Raw genomic sequence first — 21051 nt, 5'->3', positions numbered from 1 at the left:
TTTTAATTAATATATCAGCAGCATGACAGGAAGGTGGATGTAAGTGGGGCAGAGGTCTCGGGTGTATCAGATGTCTGGTTGGACTTTGTACCTTCACCTGGGTCAAATAATTCTTTGTTGTTATTTGGTCATGCTGGTGCTAAGCTGCTGACTTAGCGTTTCGTGACTGGACTCATAGATGAGTAACTTAAAAAGCATCTCCGTGAACTCTGTGCAGTTAATTGTGTAGTCTGTTTTTTAGAGATCAGAAATTTCACACTTTTCTGTCTACACGATCTCTGTCTGATAAGAAAGGAACCTTGGGCAGTCGGCCTCCGGTGGCTACAGACTGGGTGTTCTCCTCCCTGTGGCAGAGCTCATCAGTCACCAAGCCACAGACGGAGAGACAGACAGGCAGTGAAAACACAGAAATAAATACCTGCTCCACTAAAGCACATGATTGACAAAGAGAAGGCCTTATTTATCATGATGATGGAGCACCACTTGAGGAAACAGAGCGTCCACATAACATCTGGGCTTATTGTTTTTCCCAAAGATCCGTCTCTTTCATGAATAAATGGTCGATTTTTAAGTCACAGCCTGATTATTTATGATTTGTTTTCCACACACAGAAGGTGATTATTGCCTCTTTTCTTTCTTCTTCTTCTTCTTCTTCTTCTTCTTCTTCTTCTTCTTCTTCTTCTTTCTCAGAGGTCCTGATTGGCAGGATGTTACTGCTGCAGTGCCACTGTGACTTGCTGGCCTGCACTCTTTCACCCCTCATCCAGTGCTGTGAGTCAGCAGTGGGACTGCCGCTCTATCAACTGAGGGCGACATGCTGTTAGAGACAAAGCGAGGCAGACAGAGTCAGACAGACTGGGAGAGGGAGGGGGGGGGGGGGGGCGCTGAGAGATGGTGATGATAATGAGGTGTGTCTCCACTGGAGGGGGGCTGACACCTCTGACAACATGTCAGCAGCGCCAACCCAGATACCACCAGAGAGGGAGACGGGCAGGACACTGCTTTGTTTTGCGACAGTCTGACAGGTATGACAAAAGTAAATCAAAACATATGTGATCAAACTGAGGGGTTGTGATATTAAGCTGAGAATAGATTTGTAATTATAGTCATCAAACAGCGCTGTATTGAGTATCTTTCAGAATTAAAGGGTACAGCATCGATTTTACACATGGAGTTCAGCTTATTGGTCAAGAGGAGTGATGTTCAGCGTTCCAGTGTTTGAAAACTAAACCTGATCTGTTTCTGTTCTTGTTTTGACATGCAGTAGTAGGTGGCAGGATTGTACCTTACTGCTAGCTAGATAGCTAGCCAAGAAAACTAACTACACAGAATGCATGATTGCTTCTGAATTTAGGAAGAGTACTAGAATTTTGGGATATGTTTTGCCATGAATGAGCTACCTGTTGCTGCCTTCCCTTCCAGAGAAGAAGGATGCATTTGAAGAAACCTTCAGCAGCTCTGATGAAGTGGCCTTTAAAAGATTTTTTTGAGTGAACTGTCCCTTTAAGTACACCTATGTTTTTGATAATGTAGTTGTATATTTCACTTTAATTCATTGTTGACACCTGGTTCAGGTTTTTAAAAGGGGCTAAACTGAGACACGACTCTCACCTTTATACTTAATCCACAAGAATGAGTGAGGGCAGGATTCCGGTAGCTGATAGCATTTAATTAGGTGTATCCCTCTGCATTTATTCCCTCTTGCAGTGTCTGACCCGGAGTCTGCTCCGCTGGCCCTGCTGAAGAGAAGCTTTATGTTTAAAAGCTTTAGTCTGCTGCACCTGGCCCTTGGGCTTGAATCCCTGGCAGGTTTAAGCGTTGGAGCACAGCTGTGAGGGGCTTTTTTTTTTTTTTTTGCCTGTGAAGACAAGGCAGGGCAGTAGGCAGATTTCCCCCTCGCTCATCCCTCCTCAGCTGGCCTAGGGAAATAAGGATAGGGAATAGGGAAAGTACAACAGTAACTGCTGAACTGAGGTGGAAAATGTGAGTTTAAACTGCACATCAGATCAATCTAGCTGCATTTAACCGCCTCTTATTTTTTGTTTGGTGAAGAAAGTAAGGGCATCAAGGCAGGTGAAGTTTCCCCAGCTCAGCATCCTGCTCGTCTCTCCATCTGCGAGGTGTCTCTTTCCTCCTTTAAAAGCAGTAGTTGTGCCGTCTGTTTCCTTGCTGGTGGTAATCTGACAGGAGGCTTTTACTTCACCAAGGCTGTTGTGTGTGTGTGTATACTGGGCAGTCAGAGTATAATTTGCTTAAAATGAAAAAGGGAAGAGTGTGTTTTATGGTGGCATTAGTTTACTAAAGGGAAAAAGGCTACCGCAGGGCCAGATTGAAAGGCTCGGTGTTTGGAGTGATCTCTCCTCTCCCTCTGTCTCTGCCTCTGTGTTGCTGCCATATGCCTGTCTGGTATCAGCACATGGTAGGCAAAACATTCTTATCCATGAGCCTGTTTATTTGTGTACCTGTTTATCAGTTCCCTCTTTCTCCCTGTGCTTCCTCCTCTCTCTCTCTCTCAATCCCTTCTCACTCCATCTGTTCTGTCTGTCAAAAGAGTGTTTTTTTTGTCTATCTGCAGCTTAAAGTGAGCAGAAAGGGGCCAGCACACTTTCACTGCACTATTGAATCCTCGTGCTCATATCCAGAAGGGCATCAGATATCTCTCCACCACTTTCTTTCCACTTAAAGATGTGAGAGTATTTATTATTTCAGGAGTGATCCAAGAGGGATTTTTGTACTGAGAGAGACAGATTAGCCCCCTAGTGAATCACGCACTCAAACGCAGGACCTGTCTATTCATCCACAAAAATGCCTTGGTGACATTCTATTATTAGCAATATAAACTAAACACAGCTCTATATTGATGGCCTGTGCTGCAGGAATCGACTCAAGCAAGACATCCATACTCCCTCGGAGAGTTAGGGATGCAAGTGAAAAAGGATAGAGAGAAAAAAAGTAGGTTACTGAAGGAAGACCGGCTCCCTCGCTCCATTTGTAAGCAAGGAGCACAAGCATGGGTAAGGTGCAAAGCGTACAGCGCGTGCAGAGTTGTGTGTTGGAATGTGTGTCTGTGAGAAAGTCGACGGCTGAGAGAATTGTTAAGAACAACAGATCTGGCAGCATATTGGGATGTATGCGAGTAGATGTACTGTAAGAGTGCACATGCTTTTTGCACATTTGCTCCACTGAATGGGTGAGCAATCTCACATGGGTGTTTGCGCTTGTACAACAATTTAGAGCTGATTATTCCGTGTCAGTACCTTTGTCCCTCTACGTGCTTTTGTTTCATGCACAAATATCTGCTACATGTTATCTGATAGCTTTCATGTGAAGGATTCTGTGCAAGGCAAAGGCCCTGCAGAGTGGCAGTGTAACTGTCGGCTCTTCTCCGTCGCTCTGTGTCTTGGCAACAGGGAGTGTGAGGGAACCAGTGCGAGCAGACAAAGACACCTCCATCTGCCTGACGAATGCTGCAGAGCAGAGAGCCGTGCAGGCGAGAGATGGCTTCTGTGCAACAGCGTGGGGTTAGAAGTGGGTCATAAGGAAATCCCCATATGGACGACCCCTTCACTCGCACCCTGCTGGGCACTGCTTGCTCTGCCAGCAGCCCTTCAAAACTAACCCAGAGCCCTGAGCAAGAAGCACGAGGGGCAGGGGGGGGGGGGCAAATGCTTGGCTACACATGTACGCTGAGTTGTTTGTAAGGGACAATCTCTGCCTTGAATGGATTGTACACGTCAACAGTGGAAGATCGGTGTTTCTTGCTGCTATTTTAAAACGGATACAGTGTTTACATAGGCTAATAAAATTGAACCTTCCACTGATATTTCCGTTTGCACGCAGCTGAGCATGCTCCGGTTTGCAAATCCTTCCAACAACCTTCTGGAAAAGGTCACTTTCATAATTCATGATGTTAAAAAGCAGCTGTGTTTCTCCGTCCAACCAGAAAAGTGGGCTTCCCTATTTTGTTTCAGTTCCAAGCTGGTATGCGCACAACACAACAGTAAACAGGCACGAAGCAGCGTGTTGCGTTGCTACTGCTGCAACATACGGTACATACACTTTATGGATTCTCCTGAATTCTTAAATAAATAACTGCATTCAAAAGCAGCTGGATATATGAGAAAGAAAAATGGCAGAAAAGCTTGTTGTAAATGGGAGACGTTTAACTAAAGGTGAAACAAAAGTATCAGCACACCTTGGTAGTGGCCAAAATGGTGTAAAAGTTTGTGGCAGATGGTGCAAATTTGGATGTTTAATGCTGTGGAAGAGTGGTTTTGTACTCCTAGCTTGTCCCCCAGCCTATTTGTGTGCAGGTAACATGCTGATTGTTAGTTTAATTGATCACTTGAGTAATTATCAGCGGAATGTTGCAAAGGGCAAAATGTAATAGATTTACTGGTTCTCCCGGACGGTTAGGCTTTTTAATCACTGATATGCCATGAACGGTTTGAACAAAAATGCTACAGTGTTTGGATCAAAGGTAAATGTCATGAAACAGACACCCACAACCAGACACTTTTTAAACCGGCTCACAGAACCTGCATCTCCTCAATATCTCCGTCTGGCTGACATAAATCTTTTACTTTGTGTGTTTTTGCTGTGCATGCACAAACACCACCAGCACATGCACACACGTAGAGAATCTCCACCCACTGTTTCATACTCATGTCTTCCCAAATGAACTAAATCTAAACTGGTTAATTATGAGATTCATCGCTGTTAGCACCTGTTAGGTAATTAATGCCAATCACTGCCTTCTGGGGAAGAAAATTATCCTCCATAAAAACACGGTTTAGCTAGCTGCTCTCTCTCTCTCTCTCTCTCTCTCTCTCTCTCTCTCTCGCTTCTTTCTTCTTTTTCTCTCTCCCTTTGCTTATTACCTCCATCAACCTGTGTGCCCTGCACCTGCTGTTAGCAAATCATCCCGGGAAAAATAAATAAGCACTGCTATAAACAAAATGTTTCGGCAGTGGCCGCGCCAGTGGATGAAGCCGCCGTGGAATTCCATTGACCACAGATGGGTAGACGGTGGAGTGGGAGTGAGGACGTGGTGATGGAGAAACCTGAGATGTCAGCTGGCAAATGCAATCTGAAAACAGTAAATAATTTAGGGATGGAGCTAATACTGGGGTGGTTCTGCGCAGAATGCTGGTCCAGACTGCATATTGATATTCAAACCAGCTGAGTTCTATAACATCTTAAGTGATGTTACAAATTAAATTAGAATTCAACCGCTTGATATTAAAACATTAACTTCAGGGTTGCTGCAGCGTGCTTCAGTGTCTCTTCAGAACCAATATTGATCGGCTTTCATGTTGCAGATGTGCAGTGTAACAAGTTTCAGATGGTATATTGGCTATTAACCCAAAATGCAAAAGCAGATTAACACTTTGCAGCTCGGTTAGGCTGCACTGTGCTTTGCTTTATTTTCTGCTGCTATGTATTTTAGGTAAAATTGCTCATAAGCTTGTGGGGTTTGTGCTAAAACGTGATAAAAGAACAACTGTAAAAAATAATCGCTGTGGCTAACTTTGTAATTAATTAGTTCAAATCTCTATGAGCTGTTTATAAAGGATGACTTTTTACTATTTTCTTGCTTAGTTGCTTTAAAATGAGAATCTTAAAGGATCTTTAATTACATCCCGATGACTCGCGATGTTGTGCTAAAGACTGAGGCTAGATAGATATTTTGTGGATTTTTCTTTTTTGTTTTTCTCTTATATTTGTTGATAAAAGGGTGAAACAAAGCTTCTATTATAAAACTGAAAAAAAACACCCTCAAACTCTATATAAGCAGTGCTAAGCTGCTAAGCTGATAACTTTAGCTTATAGGTGAACTTTTCCCAACAAAGTAAAGAGAGAAAATCTCATTTTACATGCACAAAAAAAAGCAAAAGTAGAGGTGTGAGCGGCATTATAATTTACCCAAGTTCCAGGAGATAGATATTATGGGGTCAAAGGAGGCTCTCATACATAAATCTAATCTGTTGCATTGGCATTACTGCATGGAATGACTTATAAATCATTTATAGGTTTAAACCGGTGATCTTAGGGCACCGCAGCGCCTGGTGGAATGTACACAATCAGAGAGGAGGCGAGGATGAGAAAGAAAGAAGTATGACTTGGGTGGAAGGGGAAGACGCTGATGGTCGGAGGGGATGTGTTGAGGGGGCAGATTAAAATCAATACTAACATACAGGTAGACTAAATGACTCCGTTACAGCAAGATGGAATTCAATATGATGCTGAAATAACAAGAGGCAGAGAGGTAGAGTGAAATGTTTGGATTCCTTCATGTTTGCCCATGAACATACAAAAAAGGTGAATAAGACAAAAGACAGTGGCAGGTTGAGCCTCTCTTTAGGAGGGCTTTAAAATGTAAGTAAACAAATATACTGTGCCTGGTTGCCGTTCTGTTGTGTTAAGACTTGAATTACATTTGGCCTTTAAAATTTCAGAACAATAAAAAATTAATAGAAGAATGCCTGCAGGTTTAGCATAGCCTCAAACCTTAAATATTTCATTATTTAGACATGTGCATTAAAGGACTTTGGTCTCATGTATGAAGCAAGTTTTTTAGATGAGATGCTATTTTAAATGCTAGCATATAATTTTTATACACTTGCATTCCGACTTGTGGAGATATCTTTGCTACAAAGATAGAATACCAGTGTTATTGCTCACCATAGAAAAGTCGGTTTTGTGCACTTTTGCATGAAGTGTCTCATTGTCATGTCATTTTCACACCAACTCAGCTGAGCTACTGTGCCATTAATACTAGTTCAAACCATTGACAGTATAAAAACTGGACGCAACTTCCGTGACGTCACCCGAAGCGCTGTTTTGTGGCTCATTGGGAGGCTCCAGGATGCTCTCACCATCGCCATGTCGGCATCATCAGAGTGCGCCAAAACTCCAAATACGAAGTAGGGGTGGATTGACTCACTACATGAGCCAGCCCCTAGAGCAGGGGTCGGCAACCTGCGGCTCCGGAGCCGCATGAGGCTCTTTCATCCCTCTGTTGTGGCTCCCAGGCAGCGAGCTCATTTTCAGAAAAAAAAAAAAAATAATATGAATAAATAATGGCCGTTTAATTTAAATGTATTTTATTTTATTCATTTAGTTGTTTCATAGTAATAGTTGTTTCTTTGGAGATTGAGATGCTCTTGTGATATCAAAATAAAACTTTTAATATTTTGTCAAAATATGCGTCACGGTTGCGTCCTGTGTGTGCGCAGCACCTGTGACACCGGACAAAGTCGTGTTCGACAGCCTACATGAAATGACATTCCTGACACTTATATGAACATATATGACACTTATATGAACATGGAAGTTTGCATTTGGAGTCCTGTTGATCTTTGGACCCTCATACTTGTGCGAGCCGGTGTTTTCCATCATGAACTACATTAAAAGTAAACACCACTCCAGCCTCACAGATGAGAGCTCAGTCCTTCATGAAAATCAAAGTGACGTCTTACAGCCCTGAAATGGATACGATACGCTGTGCAGTGAAGTTCCAGAGCAGAACTCACATTAACGAGGTGAAAGAAATACTTACACTAGCTGTTATTCTTAAAATATATATTTTTATATCGGACCCTGAACTACGTGTTTCATAATTCAGGTTGACTGTAGCCTACGGCATGGAGGACATGAATGATGGCACACTGAAATCAAAATAACATATTTGGCATTTTTTGTTCAGATAAATATTATATCTATCTATATTAGGCCTATATATAGATTAATATTACCTTCAATTTAGTGGTCAAATGGGTGTAGATTAGTAGTTAGGGGTTTGTGGCTCCGAGTGTGCTTTATTCAGTGGGAAACTGGCCCAAATGGCTCTTTTAATGCTGAAGGTTGCCAACCCGTGCTCTAGAGGCTGCAGCATGAACTTCCATTTTTAACACTTCCGCATTGGCTTCAAGTCTGAGCCCCGGGGGTTTGCCATGTGTATATGTGTGCTCCTCTTTGCAGCATCAAACATATTTTCTGTCCGCCTATTATCCAACCCAAAACAAGACATCTCTGTCCTTTATCTTCTGCTAGTAAACTATGCACGACTGACGCACCTTCCACTTTCACATCAATACTGTTTGTTCACATTTGAATCACCAATACGACAGCAAATGGGGATGCAATGCACATGGGAGCTTTTGACCAATTAAATGTCAAGGAATCGAAGCCACATTGCCCTAACAGAAGAAAGTTTGCCCATTGTGTTTCTTGACTGTGAAACACATCAGGGAGCTTTGTTTGAATCCTATCTGCTCTGTGTGTCTCCTCTCTCATACCAGGAGAGGCCTGAAAGATCGATGTCTCACATATAGATTTCCAAACACGTCACAATCTCAGCTCTCTGTCAGCTCCATTTTTCGTTTTCTTTTTTCTTCTCATCTCTTGTCTTCCAGTTACAATTCTGTTCCTTCACTTTTATTTCTCTCTCTATCTATATTTCAGACTTGCCCTGTACAACAATCCTCTGTCTGGCTCTCCTTACTATCAGAATTGGAGTGGGAAAAAAAAGACACTTTCAGATCCCCTCAGCTTCTATTTCCCAAGATTCCTGAGGAGGGCTGATTCAATCGCTGCCCGCTGGTGAGGGTTGACAGTGACATCTAAAGGTGCTTCTCCCTCTGGGTGCCTGTCTATTACCACTAACTATAGCACTGGATGCTATTGCCATCTCTGCATGGTTAAAAAAAAAAAAAAAAAAAAGTTCCTTTCATGTATGATTGGAGATGGTTATCCTATGTGCAAAGAAAAGCTGTATGATTATAGGCTGTAGGCTAGGCACTCAAGGGAAGTATTAAATCTGCATGTAGCTCTACTCGTGATAATAGACCTGAATAGAAGTTGAATGCTTCATCACAGGCAGAGTAGTGTATATTATACATTACTGGGCAGCCATCTAAATTAATGTGCTCGCTGATTTTCCAATAAGGTAAGGCCCGGTGGGATTATGAAGCTCATTAAGTTGCTTTGTGTGCAGACACAGTGTCATGCTGCTGCCTGTGATCTGATGAGAAGATACCCAAATGGTGCATTTGCATAGACGCTTGAGAAGGGAATACAGCGGCCAATGAAAGGGCAAGAAAACAATCCACATCCACCAACATATCAACTTGGAAATCACACAAATGTATTTACTGCTATGTTCTTGTGCTGCTCTATTTGATAAAGGAAAGGTTTAACTTATAAATTTTTTCTCTCCTAATTACTACAAGCACAAAACAAACAAAAAGAACTGTTTCATGCGATTTTTGGATACTTGGGGATCAAAATTAAAGTGTTTGGAGTATATGCTGAGTGTACACATGCACCAACCGACCAGGGTTAATGTAGCTTTGGGCCCTCCTGTGGTTGTCTGAATCAAAGTAATGTTACAGACTGGTTACCATGGTAGCAAAGCAAATGATGGAGAAGCTGGTCGTAGATGTGCGAAGTTTTCTTTGTAGATTGTGTTGTCGGTCTTTACCTCAATCAAACCATGTCATTGATGAGCTGTTGAGATGAAGATGGTTTAGCTAGATGGTTATGGATCTTCCTTCGTACTCAAGTTAAAACCCCTGTTTAACCTAATTTCTTACATAGTTACAGCAAGGTTGCCAGGCAACCAGTAGCTGCTAACGCCTGTACTCAGCCTTTAGGTGAATCTCAGTTCAAGGGCTGCATCCTTCGAAGGAGGCAATTTATGAAGGAGTGGCCTCTAGGACTGAATCCAGTGCTGTCAAATTTGACTAAGGAAGATTTCTTATTAGCATCCGCTGTCATGCAACCGCCTTTATGTCACCAGGAAATCTTATACATCTGAAAGCTGTTTGCAGAGTCTGCTCTTTGATGCTAATCGTCGTGTATTTTTAGAACGCATTTGAAGTAGGATTGTTGCACCCTTCAAAGGATCCATGATCCAAGATCCATGGTACGACACATATGCTGGGATAAGGCAATCATTGTTCAATTTTTTTTTTTTACCCAATCAGATTTACTTCTTAACATGTTCATGTAGGACTGCTTCACCTTGCAGTGACTCACGTCCGACCAGGATTGACATTCAGATTCCTCAGTCTTTACAGACCTAGAAAAATGTGATCTGAGTCATATCGCTGAAAAATGCCAGATTGTCTGAACCAGAAACTGAAACCTTACTTTAGCAATGTGAATGGATTAACATAGTGACCCTCTGTGACAGCTATGAAGTTCTTTTCAGAGCCTCAAATCCTTAGCAGTCAGTAGACAAGGTTGGTTATGACGTTAGTTGAAAGCCTTTTTTGCAAATGTTATGTATTCAGTCCGCGTGTTCCCCCCGACTCTCCTCCTCAACGCTGATGTGATTCTGGCAGTGTGTTGCTTTTCTCTAACAACGTCAGGTTGGGCAAAATAAATAAAGACAACATCTGACCTTTCCTGAAAGAAAAGCTCTGTTTGATCCTCCAAAGAGAGAGAAAGCTGTTTCTCAGTTTCAGACACTGCTCGGTACACATGTAACATTTTGAACATGTTCATCGGTGTCTTCCCATCCCATTGCATACACATACTATAAACTGTTGGAGAGACACAGGACAAGCCACAGAAACAGCATCGGGAGTGCAAAGAACAGATTCTGTAACTACTGCCATAAGAGTCGAGAAATGCAAAATCAAAGCAACAGTGACCAGAAGCAGAGCGAAGCTGAGAGCAGGGCGATTGCTGCAATCAGTAGGGTTGGAAAACAAAACTCCTTCTCTGTTTTTGTGAGGCGTTCCAGGCTGGTAATTTGCAGGCAGGCAGACAGGCACAGGATCTGTCGGAGTGAGAGCCCAGCATCGTGACGCATTTCGCTCAGCCACATGTCCCCTATCCACGGGCCAGCGCCCAGCAGGATCGGGGAGGGTGCTGGTCATGGGAGCAGGGTAAGGCTGTAAGCGTGTCCGCGGGTTTGTGAGTTTTACTGTTTGTGTGTCTCCATATGTATGTATGAGGATGGGAGAGTGAGCGGCGGGAAGGCTGCCAGTGTGTCTTGACCTCCTCAGGGCAAAGTGGTAAGCAAGCCAGGCCATACTGAAGCCCGGAGGCAAAAGAGGGAGAAAGAGATGAAGCTCGCTCTCCCAAGACCACCAGACTGAGTTTGGGGATGAATTTATAGTATGTGTGTGTGGGGGCAGAAGGAGGATGGTGGCGTAGGGGGGTTGGTTCATAAATGTGCCATCAGTATGAGCTTTCCCTGCCTGTGACGCTGGTGGCACCAGTCAGGTGGCCAAGTAAATCTGCTGCCTGCCCCTGGGCTGTGTCAGACACAGGCCTGGAACAGAATTATTATATGGAGCTCATATATGTGTGGAAGCCTTTTGGTGACCATATGCATGCATGCATGCATGTACACAAGAAATACAAAAGAAAAAAAAATATTACTTGGGGATGTGGGGAAGGTCTGCTGCTTTGGCCGGTTCATCCACAACAGACTTATTCTCTTTTAAAGCCAAGACTTTCAAAATACACACACACAGATAGAGGGAGAGGACTCCTACAATGCTGCAGTTATTGTACTGAAATTTACTCAAGCAATGTTGAGTCACATAAACTCAGCCGCACCAGTCATATAGAACTAGGCAGAATTTTTCACATTATAACAGCAGGCAATAATCTTTGCCTTATATAATATTTCACAAAATATTTGTCAAGTTTAAGTTCATACTGCTACTAAAAAGCTAGAACACACTGATCTGAAGACAGTTTGAAGTTGATAACGTTTAGTCCATGTAGTCATCTGCTACAGCGGTTTTAAGGACTTATCACTCAGAATGAGGATGTGGACCATCACTATCAATAAGAGGCAGCAGAACAGATTCTGTGAGGTCTGCAAGCATGGTGTCGGTTTTCATGGAAGAGGATCTGTTGAGACAGCTAGAAAACCAAGAAGATCCTGGATGGATGATCTTATGCCAGGACGTTAGTCCAACCCACATCTCCATAGTGGTGATGTCTGCCATCCATGGGTACAAGTACTCTACTGTTAGTAGTATACTTTAACATGCTATGTTGTTGGCATTATAAGGACCCCATTTTGCCATTAGGAACAGTAGGAAAAAAATGTGTGAAAATAGCTGCAGATTACAGAGGATTTTACACAGTGGAAAAAAACACTCATAATGCCACTATATGAGATTCAGCCTGCTTCACTGTGTATCCAACACTAAGCTTGTTATTGTTATAAGGATGCATAGCTGTTTTCTCAATAGCTCTTCCTGTGCATTGACAAACATGAGGATACATGCATTGATCACAGTGAAGATTTCAGCCTTGAAAAGGCTGAGTTTACAGCCATTCTTATCAATAAATAGAAATCTGTGTGAATTCATAGGACAGGAAATAACCCAAATATTTGCGAAAGGATCGACTCATTAATTTGAATAGCTGATTAAGAAGAGTCAGTGTAGCAGTTAATTAGAAAGCAGTGGTGATAACCACCTGTTCAAACATACAGATGGAAAGTCTGTCTGCTTATCCCATGACCGGCTGGGTGTGCCGTATCATTACAAATAGTCACATGTAAATGAGACTGAAATATATGAAGACGGATGGATGTAATATTCCCCACAGGTTATGACATGACACATGCACAGGCAGACGCGGAGTGTATACGATGAGCACGTGAGCGAACGCAGACGTGAACATGTGCACGCCAGCAAACACACAGACACAGACATAATTACCTGTCAAATGCAAGATGTGACTTCCTGGGAGTAAATGAACTGATTAATATTCTCAAGGAGGGGCGGAGGGGCTGATTAGAAGTTAAGATATGTCTCTGTCCCTGTTGCATCATTTCATTACGCCACGCTGCCAATGGAAAGATGGAAAATTGCACACTAGGTGATGCAAAACACCAAGAACAGAACGAGGATGGACGGCATGCATGAGACCAGTCATCAAAAATACAGTTTGCTTTCTTCTAAATGTCTGCAGAGTGCTCGTTCCAATTTGCGTTACCTTTCACACAGAAGCTGATGCTCACTAACAGGAGCAAGACGCAGCTTAGTGTAACCTGCTACTTCTTCAAGAAAGGAAGTTAAAAACACACTCTTCTGCTTCTCATTTACTTAAACCTTTTTTTTCCTCCTTCCCCTGGAGTTGTTGACACATCCTTGTCTGGCCTCCCTCTGCGCCTAAACTGAGTAGAAATCTACAGTTGGTCGATGCTTTTTGGCTGTGTGGCCCCAGAGCCCTAATAAGCACAAGTCTAATGGTGTCCCAGGGTTGCCGAAGGGGCCTCACATTAGGATAATTAGGCAGAGAGAGGGTGCAGGAATGGGGCCTTGGAGAGGAGGAGGAGGAGGAGGAGGAGGAGGAGATGCTTGTGCACTCTCTGGGAATCTGTGACTTACTGTTTCTTTGCTTTGTTGCTCTCTGTAGCCTGATTTTATCTTATTGCAGGGCTTCAAATGACTCAGAGAGACAGGATTTCTTTCAAAGAGAAACCAGCTAAATCATCTTTAATACAATGTGTGACAGAGAGACAGATGCAGATGTCTGACAGCTAGCAGAATAGCAATTGTGCCAAAGAATGAAAATGCAGTTCCACTAATGACCCATTGACACAGCATTAGAATCTCAGCACTTAATATGATTTTTTTCTAAAGTGTTTGGTGGCAGTTTTGGCATCTGCAGTCCATTAAATAGATCTAAAAACTAAAATTAAAGAAATGTTTAGGGCATATTTGTCTTGACATGCATCTCAGTGGTTGGTGGTGGTTGTGTGTTGCTCGATGTGCCGTTGCTTTTACTAGAGAAATATCATAATATTAAACCTCTCATATCTGGTAATTGCAATGATAGAATCCGGAGAGGATTAATCCATGTGGCCCAACAATGGGACATCCTCAGAAGCTTTGTCTCTGTTAACTCAAGCCGTGACATTTTCCAAATTCACTTCCAAGTGGTTTAGTTGCATGTACATGCAAGTCAACTACCATTTGACACACCTCACAGTGCAAGTCGGCCTAGGTTTGTATAGTATACCGCGGAGCGACGGTATCATCAATAAAAAAAATGCAATGTACTTATATAGAAAATAAGGATCAAACATTAAACATATTTTATTTGAGGCCTTGTGTGGTTGAATTTCTAGTTTTACTTCTGTAGTATAATATATTTTACTTTTGAAAACATTTGATAAAGTTTATGAACATGACGTGACAGCACGGAGAAGCGAGAGAGAGAGCTATAGTCGCACCTGTGACCTGGTCCTTTAGAAGAATACGACTTCTGCAGTTTAGAGGACGAGCCAGAGCTAAGATGGTATTTAGTTTCTGAAGGGTGTAGGCACAAGCCATTACGGTATTTCCGTACACTGGGGTAAAATGTAAAGGTTGACAATATCAAAATTTGGATACTGCCCAACCCTAAGTCGGCCTATTCTGTTGATTTTGTTGTTTACGACGGCAATGGTGATGATATAAACATCCACTATAATATAAATAAATAGAAATCAACCACTTCTGCTCCCCGGCTGGCTATCAGCATGATACTTCATGGTTCTCCCTCATGAGTCGGGTCCTACTCAAGCATTCTTCTTGCCACTGTTGCTCTCAAGGGGGTTCAGGCTCTTGGTTTCGTGAGTCAATTCTGATTGTAAAAAGCGCTATATCAATAAAATTGAACTGAGTTGAATTGATTATCATATGAAAGACTTTGTATCAATTCTTGCATCTTATGCTGAAGAACACAACTTATATATTAATATATCTGCTACATTTGTGTGATAATCTAACTAAATGGGAAAAAAATCATTTCCCTCTATGGGTTGGATTAAAGGAAACTAGCTGTAGCTATAGTGAGAGCTTTACTGTCACTCCAGCAGGATATGAGCCTGAAAGACAAACCCAGGGATGGAACCCTTTACTGCGCTTTTCTTGCCTGTTTGAACACAAGGACAGAAGCTGAGCTTCAAACGGAGCCGGAGCTGGAGTGACGCCTCACAGATAACTACCTACAGCTCTGTCATTTTCTCTTTCACAGCCTCTCTTTTCTTGTTTCTACAGCCTGCGTGTAGGTTCGCCAGCTGAAGCGCTTCTTTCCGCTCTGACACTCTGCAATCAGATGTGACATGCTGAAGGCTCGGATGACAGCCCGGAAGACAAGGTCAAACAGTCACCTACTTTTAACGAAGGATGTGTACAACTCTTTTTGACAGGCCTGCACTGTGCAACACATTTGCACACTGTGCATACACCTTCATTCACTCACACATACATACACACAGTCACAAGGTGGAGCGGGAGTATTTTGCAAACAGGGCTTTTTCTCATGCCTCTGCAATCTCTCTCTGCAAATACCTATTAAAATTTCATCCTTCCCATCTCTAAATGTTTAGGAAAAGATTATAACTACTGGGGATGCATTAAGCTTGCAAATGGTGTCCTGAGTTGTGAACACAGTGTGCTCTTTGTTACATAAGTGTGTGTGTGTGTGTTTTGTCTTAATGAAACTAATATTGCTGCCCACCTAAAGCTCTTTAGTGTAATAAAAAAAATGACAATTCTGCTATGATATTGAAGTGGAGGAACTGCTCGCTAATAACTTTCAATTAAATTTCAGGTAATTATTCATCAGATTATACCATAGATGTAATAATGACATCAGTTTGATGATTTGCCATGCCAAAAACAAGTATAGCAATGAATACAGACACAAACTTTTACATATCTACTGATATTAGCCGACCCATATCATCCCATAACACCGCTGTTAACCACAGGATGGGACAGTGAGTCAGTGTGTAGCCTCAGAGAGCTCTTTGTGACCAATTCAAAGCCCTGCCCCTAAATGGGGATCGCCGCTAAAAATGTGGATGTTGCCACAGAGATGATTTGACTCCATCCCCGCTCACACCTTCTCTTCTTTTTTTCATTCCTCCCATCTTTGTCTCTTCCACTCTTTGATGCTCAGAGTGAAGAGACGTGGGATTTTCAGCCTTTTAAGCATTAAAACAAAGTCTCTGAGTTTTGGGATGGCATGAAAGTCTGCAAGCCTGTATGTCCAACTGGGGAATTTGTGGGCTGACTGGTTCTGGATCACATAGAAAGTTCTGCAGTGTCCTTTTTTCTTTTTTTTTTTAATATGTAGCAGGTTGTCGGGGCCCCAGCTGGATACACATGGTGGGCCCATAACAAACATGGCAAACAGACTTCAAGCGTGTGAATCACTAAGAAACACTGCACATCCCTTACTTATGCGCTTCATGTAATGATGATCAAGACACAGCAAAGCATACATTGGGAATAGAGCTGTGTCTGTTAACAAATATACTGAATAAAATACCTGCTTATAAATGATAAAGCAGCAGCGGCCATCAGTGATTCCTCTTCAGATAAATAATCTGGCAGTCTCACACACACACACACACCAGAGAATTTTCTCCCTTTATATAAACAGCAGAGACCTGACAGCCCAGATTCATTGATGCCAGTAATAGGACAATCTGCCCATAAGCTATAATCAATATTTGCTTTGCACTAGAAATAGATTTTCCAGCACAATCCTGCACTATACCCGAACAGACTCCCCCTGGTGTGCATTCATGCACACACCTTTAACCCGAACACTTATCTTTACATTGAAATCACCACTCTATCACTCGCCTCTCCTTTGCATTTACAGTGACACTCTTAATGAAAGGATCGCCTCGGCCCCTTTTCAGTCTATTTATCATCTGATAATCACTTAAAAAAATACATCCACAACCAACAAATCCATATCTCATTCTTCCTCTCTCCTACAACTGTGATAAATCGACTCCCTCACCGGCAGGGGGAACCGTAAACCAATCAGGTAGTTGTCAGGGAGGATCCTGCCAGATCACAGAGGTTAATAACATTCCACATGATTACCCACAAGCCTGAGGATTAGAAAGGTTCTGGAGAGCAGGTTCCACATTGGAAATAATAATCGCTATTTCACAGCCGCGTCCTCCTGCCCACTTAGGTGAAAGGCCACCCCGCTATCTCATCTCTCCCACAGTGAGGAGAGGGGGGGAAACTTGAGCCTACACTGACACCTATTTATCTGTTTTCTCTGTTTTGAATAAATGACCCCCTTATTTTTAAGGAAAAAACTTTTTTTTTAATGAATGCAACCCTCTCTTTCTCTCTTTGTCCCACCTTTTCTATGAGATGCGCTCTTATCATAATGTTGATGGTGCCTGTGGGTGTAGTGCTTCATGCTGAGTAGGGTTATGTCACCTTGTCCTTAGCCAGGGGAGCTGTTGTAGGATCGCATATTTATCTAATTCTCACAAACAGAAGTAGTTATTCAATCCCCCCACCTTTGTTCAATGGTTTGTGCGCAACATAACTCAACAACAACTGTTAATTGAGAAGAAGAAAACAGGAATTTAAATATGCTATTGGCACAACCTGTGCTGGCTGTGCATTTTCATTAAAGATATGAGGAATAATGTCATTCAACTGGAAAATTGTTTCACTTTTAGGACTTGAAGTGATGAAATACACTTGAAAAGGAAAGATGCAGTCTGGTATAAGATGACATTCGGCTTGACAGCGGCATGAGAAATGAGAGAGAGACAGTCCTCTGTGTCTTAAACACAGCGTTTATGGTGAATATCAGCGCAGATCGGCTTTTTGTTTTGGACTGGTGATGCAACTTAGAATCTGAATGCTGCATACTGACTGTTTGTATTGTACTGTATGTGCATTGTGTGTGTGTGTGTGTGTGCATTCATCTGTTTGATCTTCAGTGTTAAAAACACAAAGAAGCTTGGTACTGTAGCAGCCCACGGGACGCCACAGAAATAGATGGCATTCATATGCTTTGTATTATACCCCCCCTAGCAGACCACCCCCACCACACCCCCTTCCAAAACCCTACACAAAAAAAACACTACCATCAGTGCCACATCCTCGCCGACTCACACACACACACACACTCCCACTTTCCTCTTTCTCTCTCTCATTATATCATGTGGGCATGAACCAAAATAAAACAGTGAATAACGGTTGGATTTGAAAAGCTGCAGAAAAGAGAGGCAGATATTCTCTTTCTAGCCTGTTATGAAATGGATGGATATCTGGCCGGCACCAGATAAAACAAAACCCAATGCTTGTCATATGAAGCAAAACAGGAACAAGCCCGCGGGGATGAATGGTTTCTTACTGTGCTCATACTGTATCTTTGAGAATTTTCTGCACCAGATGAGCTTGATTTAAAGCATCTGAAGCCAGCTGAGGTGACTGACTTACAACATACTCTCATCCCTCTGATTGACCTCATGGCGGCTTCTGACATCAGCCCAAACATGCTTTAAATATGCTGCTTTTTTTGCTGACACACACCCCCACCTTCACAGTTCACAACAGCCAACATCATGAGCTGTCAATATATATATATATTTATAAAAAAAACACTCACGGAGGGTAGTGGCCCTGGAAACATAGTGTTGCGAATGCATCCCTAGGGCTTCCTCACCCCGATACTGTTCACCTGGGCACCCGCCCTGCAGCACACTGGCGACGGCCCTGTCAGACAGAGTGGAAGGGGAAAGGAGGGAGAGACAGAGAGGAGATATGAGGAACTGTGCATAACATGGTTAATTTAATTATTCAGTTGGGCTCACTTGTGCACACCATCTTTTCATGAAACTGTGTGGTGCAGCTGAGTGGGGAAAAAATGAGATTCCCAGCTGGATGGAAAGGATTTGGTTTCATTTTGCTGCAATCATTGCACAAACACTATTTAAATTACACTGTGAAGGTGTTTCTAGTGGTCTCCAGTCAGACAGATAAACAATGGAGCGCAATGCTCCATAGTGAAATAAACCGCCCACGCCAGATGAAAGCTCACATAATGTTATGTTATACCACAATGGATGGATGGGCAGGAGTGGACAGAGCACGCAGTTTCCACTCCTCTACATGAAGATGTCATAAGTTTCTGTGGTTGCCACAGTAACCGATGGCAGTGTGTGAAATGTAATGCGCCTTGAAAACAATTTGCGGTCTATATATATATATATTGTGATGTTGTCATTATACACTTCCAGTGGCAGAGGAAGAGCAGATGCACACGTTGCGCGCTCCAGATCACTGCGTGCGTAGGCTACTACTGCAAGTCTCTTTGTAAACAAGCGCACTGACAGAAGCAGGCAGAGAGAGGGAGAGAGAGAGAGAGAGAGAGAGAGTAGGGGAGGAGGAGAGGGAAAGAGACACTTACCTGGACATGTTCTCTCTCTGGGGTCGGTGCGCCTTTTCCAGCCCCAATTTAGTGAAAATTCCCACAAGAGCCATGATGGCCACTACTCCACAAATGATGTAAACAATTAAGTTCGTCTTGTCTTTGGTGCTGTCATGCATCTTGTTCATTTTATTGTAGGGAGTCTGACCGGTCTTCATCCATACCGGAGTGTCATAATTTTTACAGGTGCTCTGATCCAGGCGCGAGTGCTTGTAGGAGCAGCAGAAGCGGAAGCCACAGGTGCCGCAGCAGTACAGATAATTGCCCGTTTTGCAGATGAACGGCGGGTCCCACTGGCCCATTACGTCGTAGTAACCCCGACATTTGTCCTCTGTGTGCGGTGTCTCCTCGGACACGCTCTCCTCCTCCCTGGAGCCGTTGGAGGTGGCGATCATTACGAATCCACCGAGCAGTCCTGGCTCCCCGTCAGCCTTGCACACAAGAGCCATAAGTTTTAGCAACAAGAAGCCGAGGAGAAAGTATTTCCCTCTCATTGTGTTTTTTCCTCCGTTCAACTTCACGCGGAAACAAAAAGACTTGGTGAGAGGAAAAAAGGCGCACGGTCATGGTATGCTGAAAAGAAACATACATCCGAATGGCAACGCACCGACGTCCGCGCTGATGAACATCTTTACTAACAGCTCATCATCCAGAAGAAAAAAAAACAACGCGCAGAATAAAAACAGTCTCTGAACTTGACTTGATCTAAGTAACTGCTCTACAATGCGTGCGCATCCAAGGTATACGTCTATCCAGACAGGCTTTTGCAGGCTCCTGATGATCGCCTTTTCAGGAGTGCATCACTTTACATGTCCATTGGTGCGCTCTTACGCACAGGAGTAGGCAGAGACACAAGCCGCACCGAGGATGAGAGCGCAGTGAGCGAATAGAAGAGCCGAGGGTGGGAGAGCCTGGTGCGCAAAAGGAGAGGAGGAGGAAAAAACAGGGGGAGGGAGTGAGACTGCGAGGGCTGAGGACAACGAGGGAGAGAAAGAGCCTTTATTGTGAAATATTATCATAAAAGCCCCCAAATACACACATCACTATTCTGTTTTGCGAGTAAAGACGTGGGAGCCCCCCCCCCCTTTTTTTTGGCCACTCTTGTTGCTTTTCCAGTCGTAGGTTGCCATTGTTTGAGAAATCCTGTAATCACAAGTAGCTTAATGTGTTACAATAGGCAGTGGCTGGCAGAGCTTCTAAGAACAGGGGATTCATTTTGATAAAGAGCCATTATACAAGATGTGATCCCGGAACATGATACCTATAGGGACTTAAAAACCAAAAGCTCGCAGTCAGGCCCTCAGTCAGGGATACGTTCATATATGTCACAACCAAATAAAACATGCCACCAATAGTAAAGTTTACCATGGTGGCCTCTGGCGTGAAATATCTACCACTCAAAAGAAGTCTTTGAAAACTCCCTTAACTAAAATTGAACTTTAATTTGTTCTGATTAATCACGTGGACAGTCGTCCTTGATGGGGATAGATGTCTGGTTCCCATTGATGGCTGTCAGTATTATGTGTAACCTGGTTTTGTTCACTGCTTTGAGGAGGGCGCGTCATGGAATGGAAGGGTTATATAGCCGTAACAATCGCTCTCCATGGTGCTGAAAGGTACGAGCCCCCCCCCCCCATTCATAATGTGAACCAGGAGCTGTGGTCGACAACAAAACGCTGGATGAGAAAATACATTACTAAAGAATGTAAGTGAAAGATGTGTGTTCTAAAAGCACATTTCTGATCAGTATGGAAAATAAATGTGTTCATTTATTTTGTTTATTTATTTTATCATACCTTATTTTTAACACCCTTGGCT

General features: G+C 42.9%; 1 protein-coding gene across 1 annotated transcript in view; it reads right to left on the bottom strand.

The window, feature by feature from the left end:
- shisa9a (shisa family member 9a) overlaps positions 1-19727 on the bottom strand; it is a 35341-nt gene extending 15614 nt beyond the window's left edge. Inside the window, exons 1-2 of the mRNA XM_028408408.1 lie at positions 19213-19727; positions 18412-18518 (exon numbers count right to left, since the gene is read on the bottom strand). Coding sequence (XP_028264209.1) covers positions 18412-18518; positions 19213-19727 — 622 coding nt within the window. The remainder of the gene's footprint in view (positions 1-18411; positions 18519-19212) is intronic.
- Positions 19728-21051: the final 1324 nt, after the last annotated feature.

Source organism: Parambassis ranga, chromosome 6 (assembly GCF_900634625.1).
Source record: "Parambassis ranga chromosome 6, fParRan2.1, whole genome shotgun sequence".
Taxonomy (NCBI): Eukaryota; Metazoa; Chordata; class Actinopteri; family Ambassidae; genus Parambassis; species Parambassis ranga.
The sequence above is the reverse complement of the archived record's forward strand: the minus strand, read 5'-3'. Positions and strand labels throughout refer to the sequence as shown.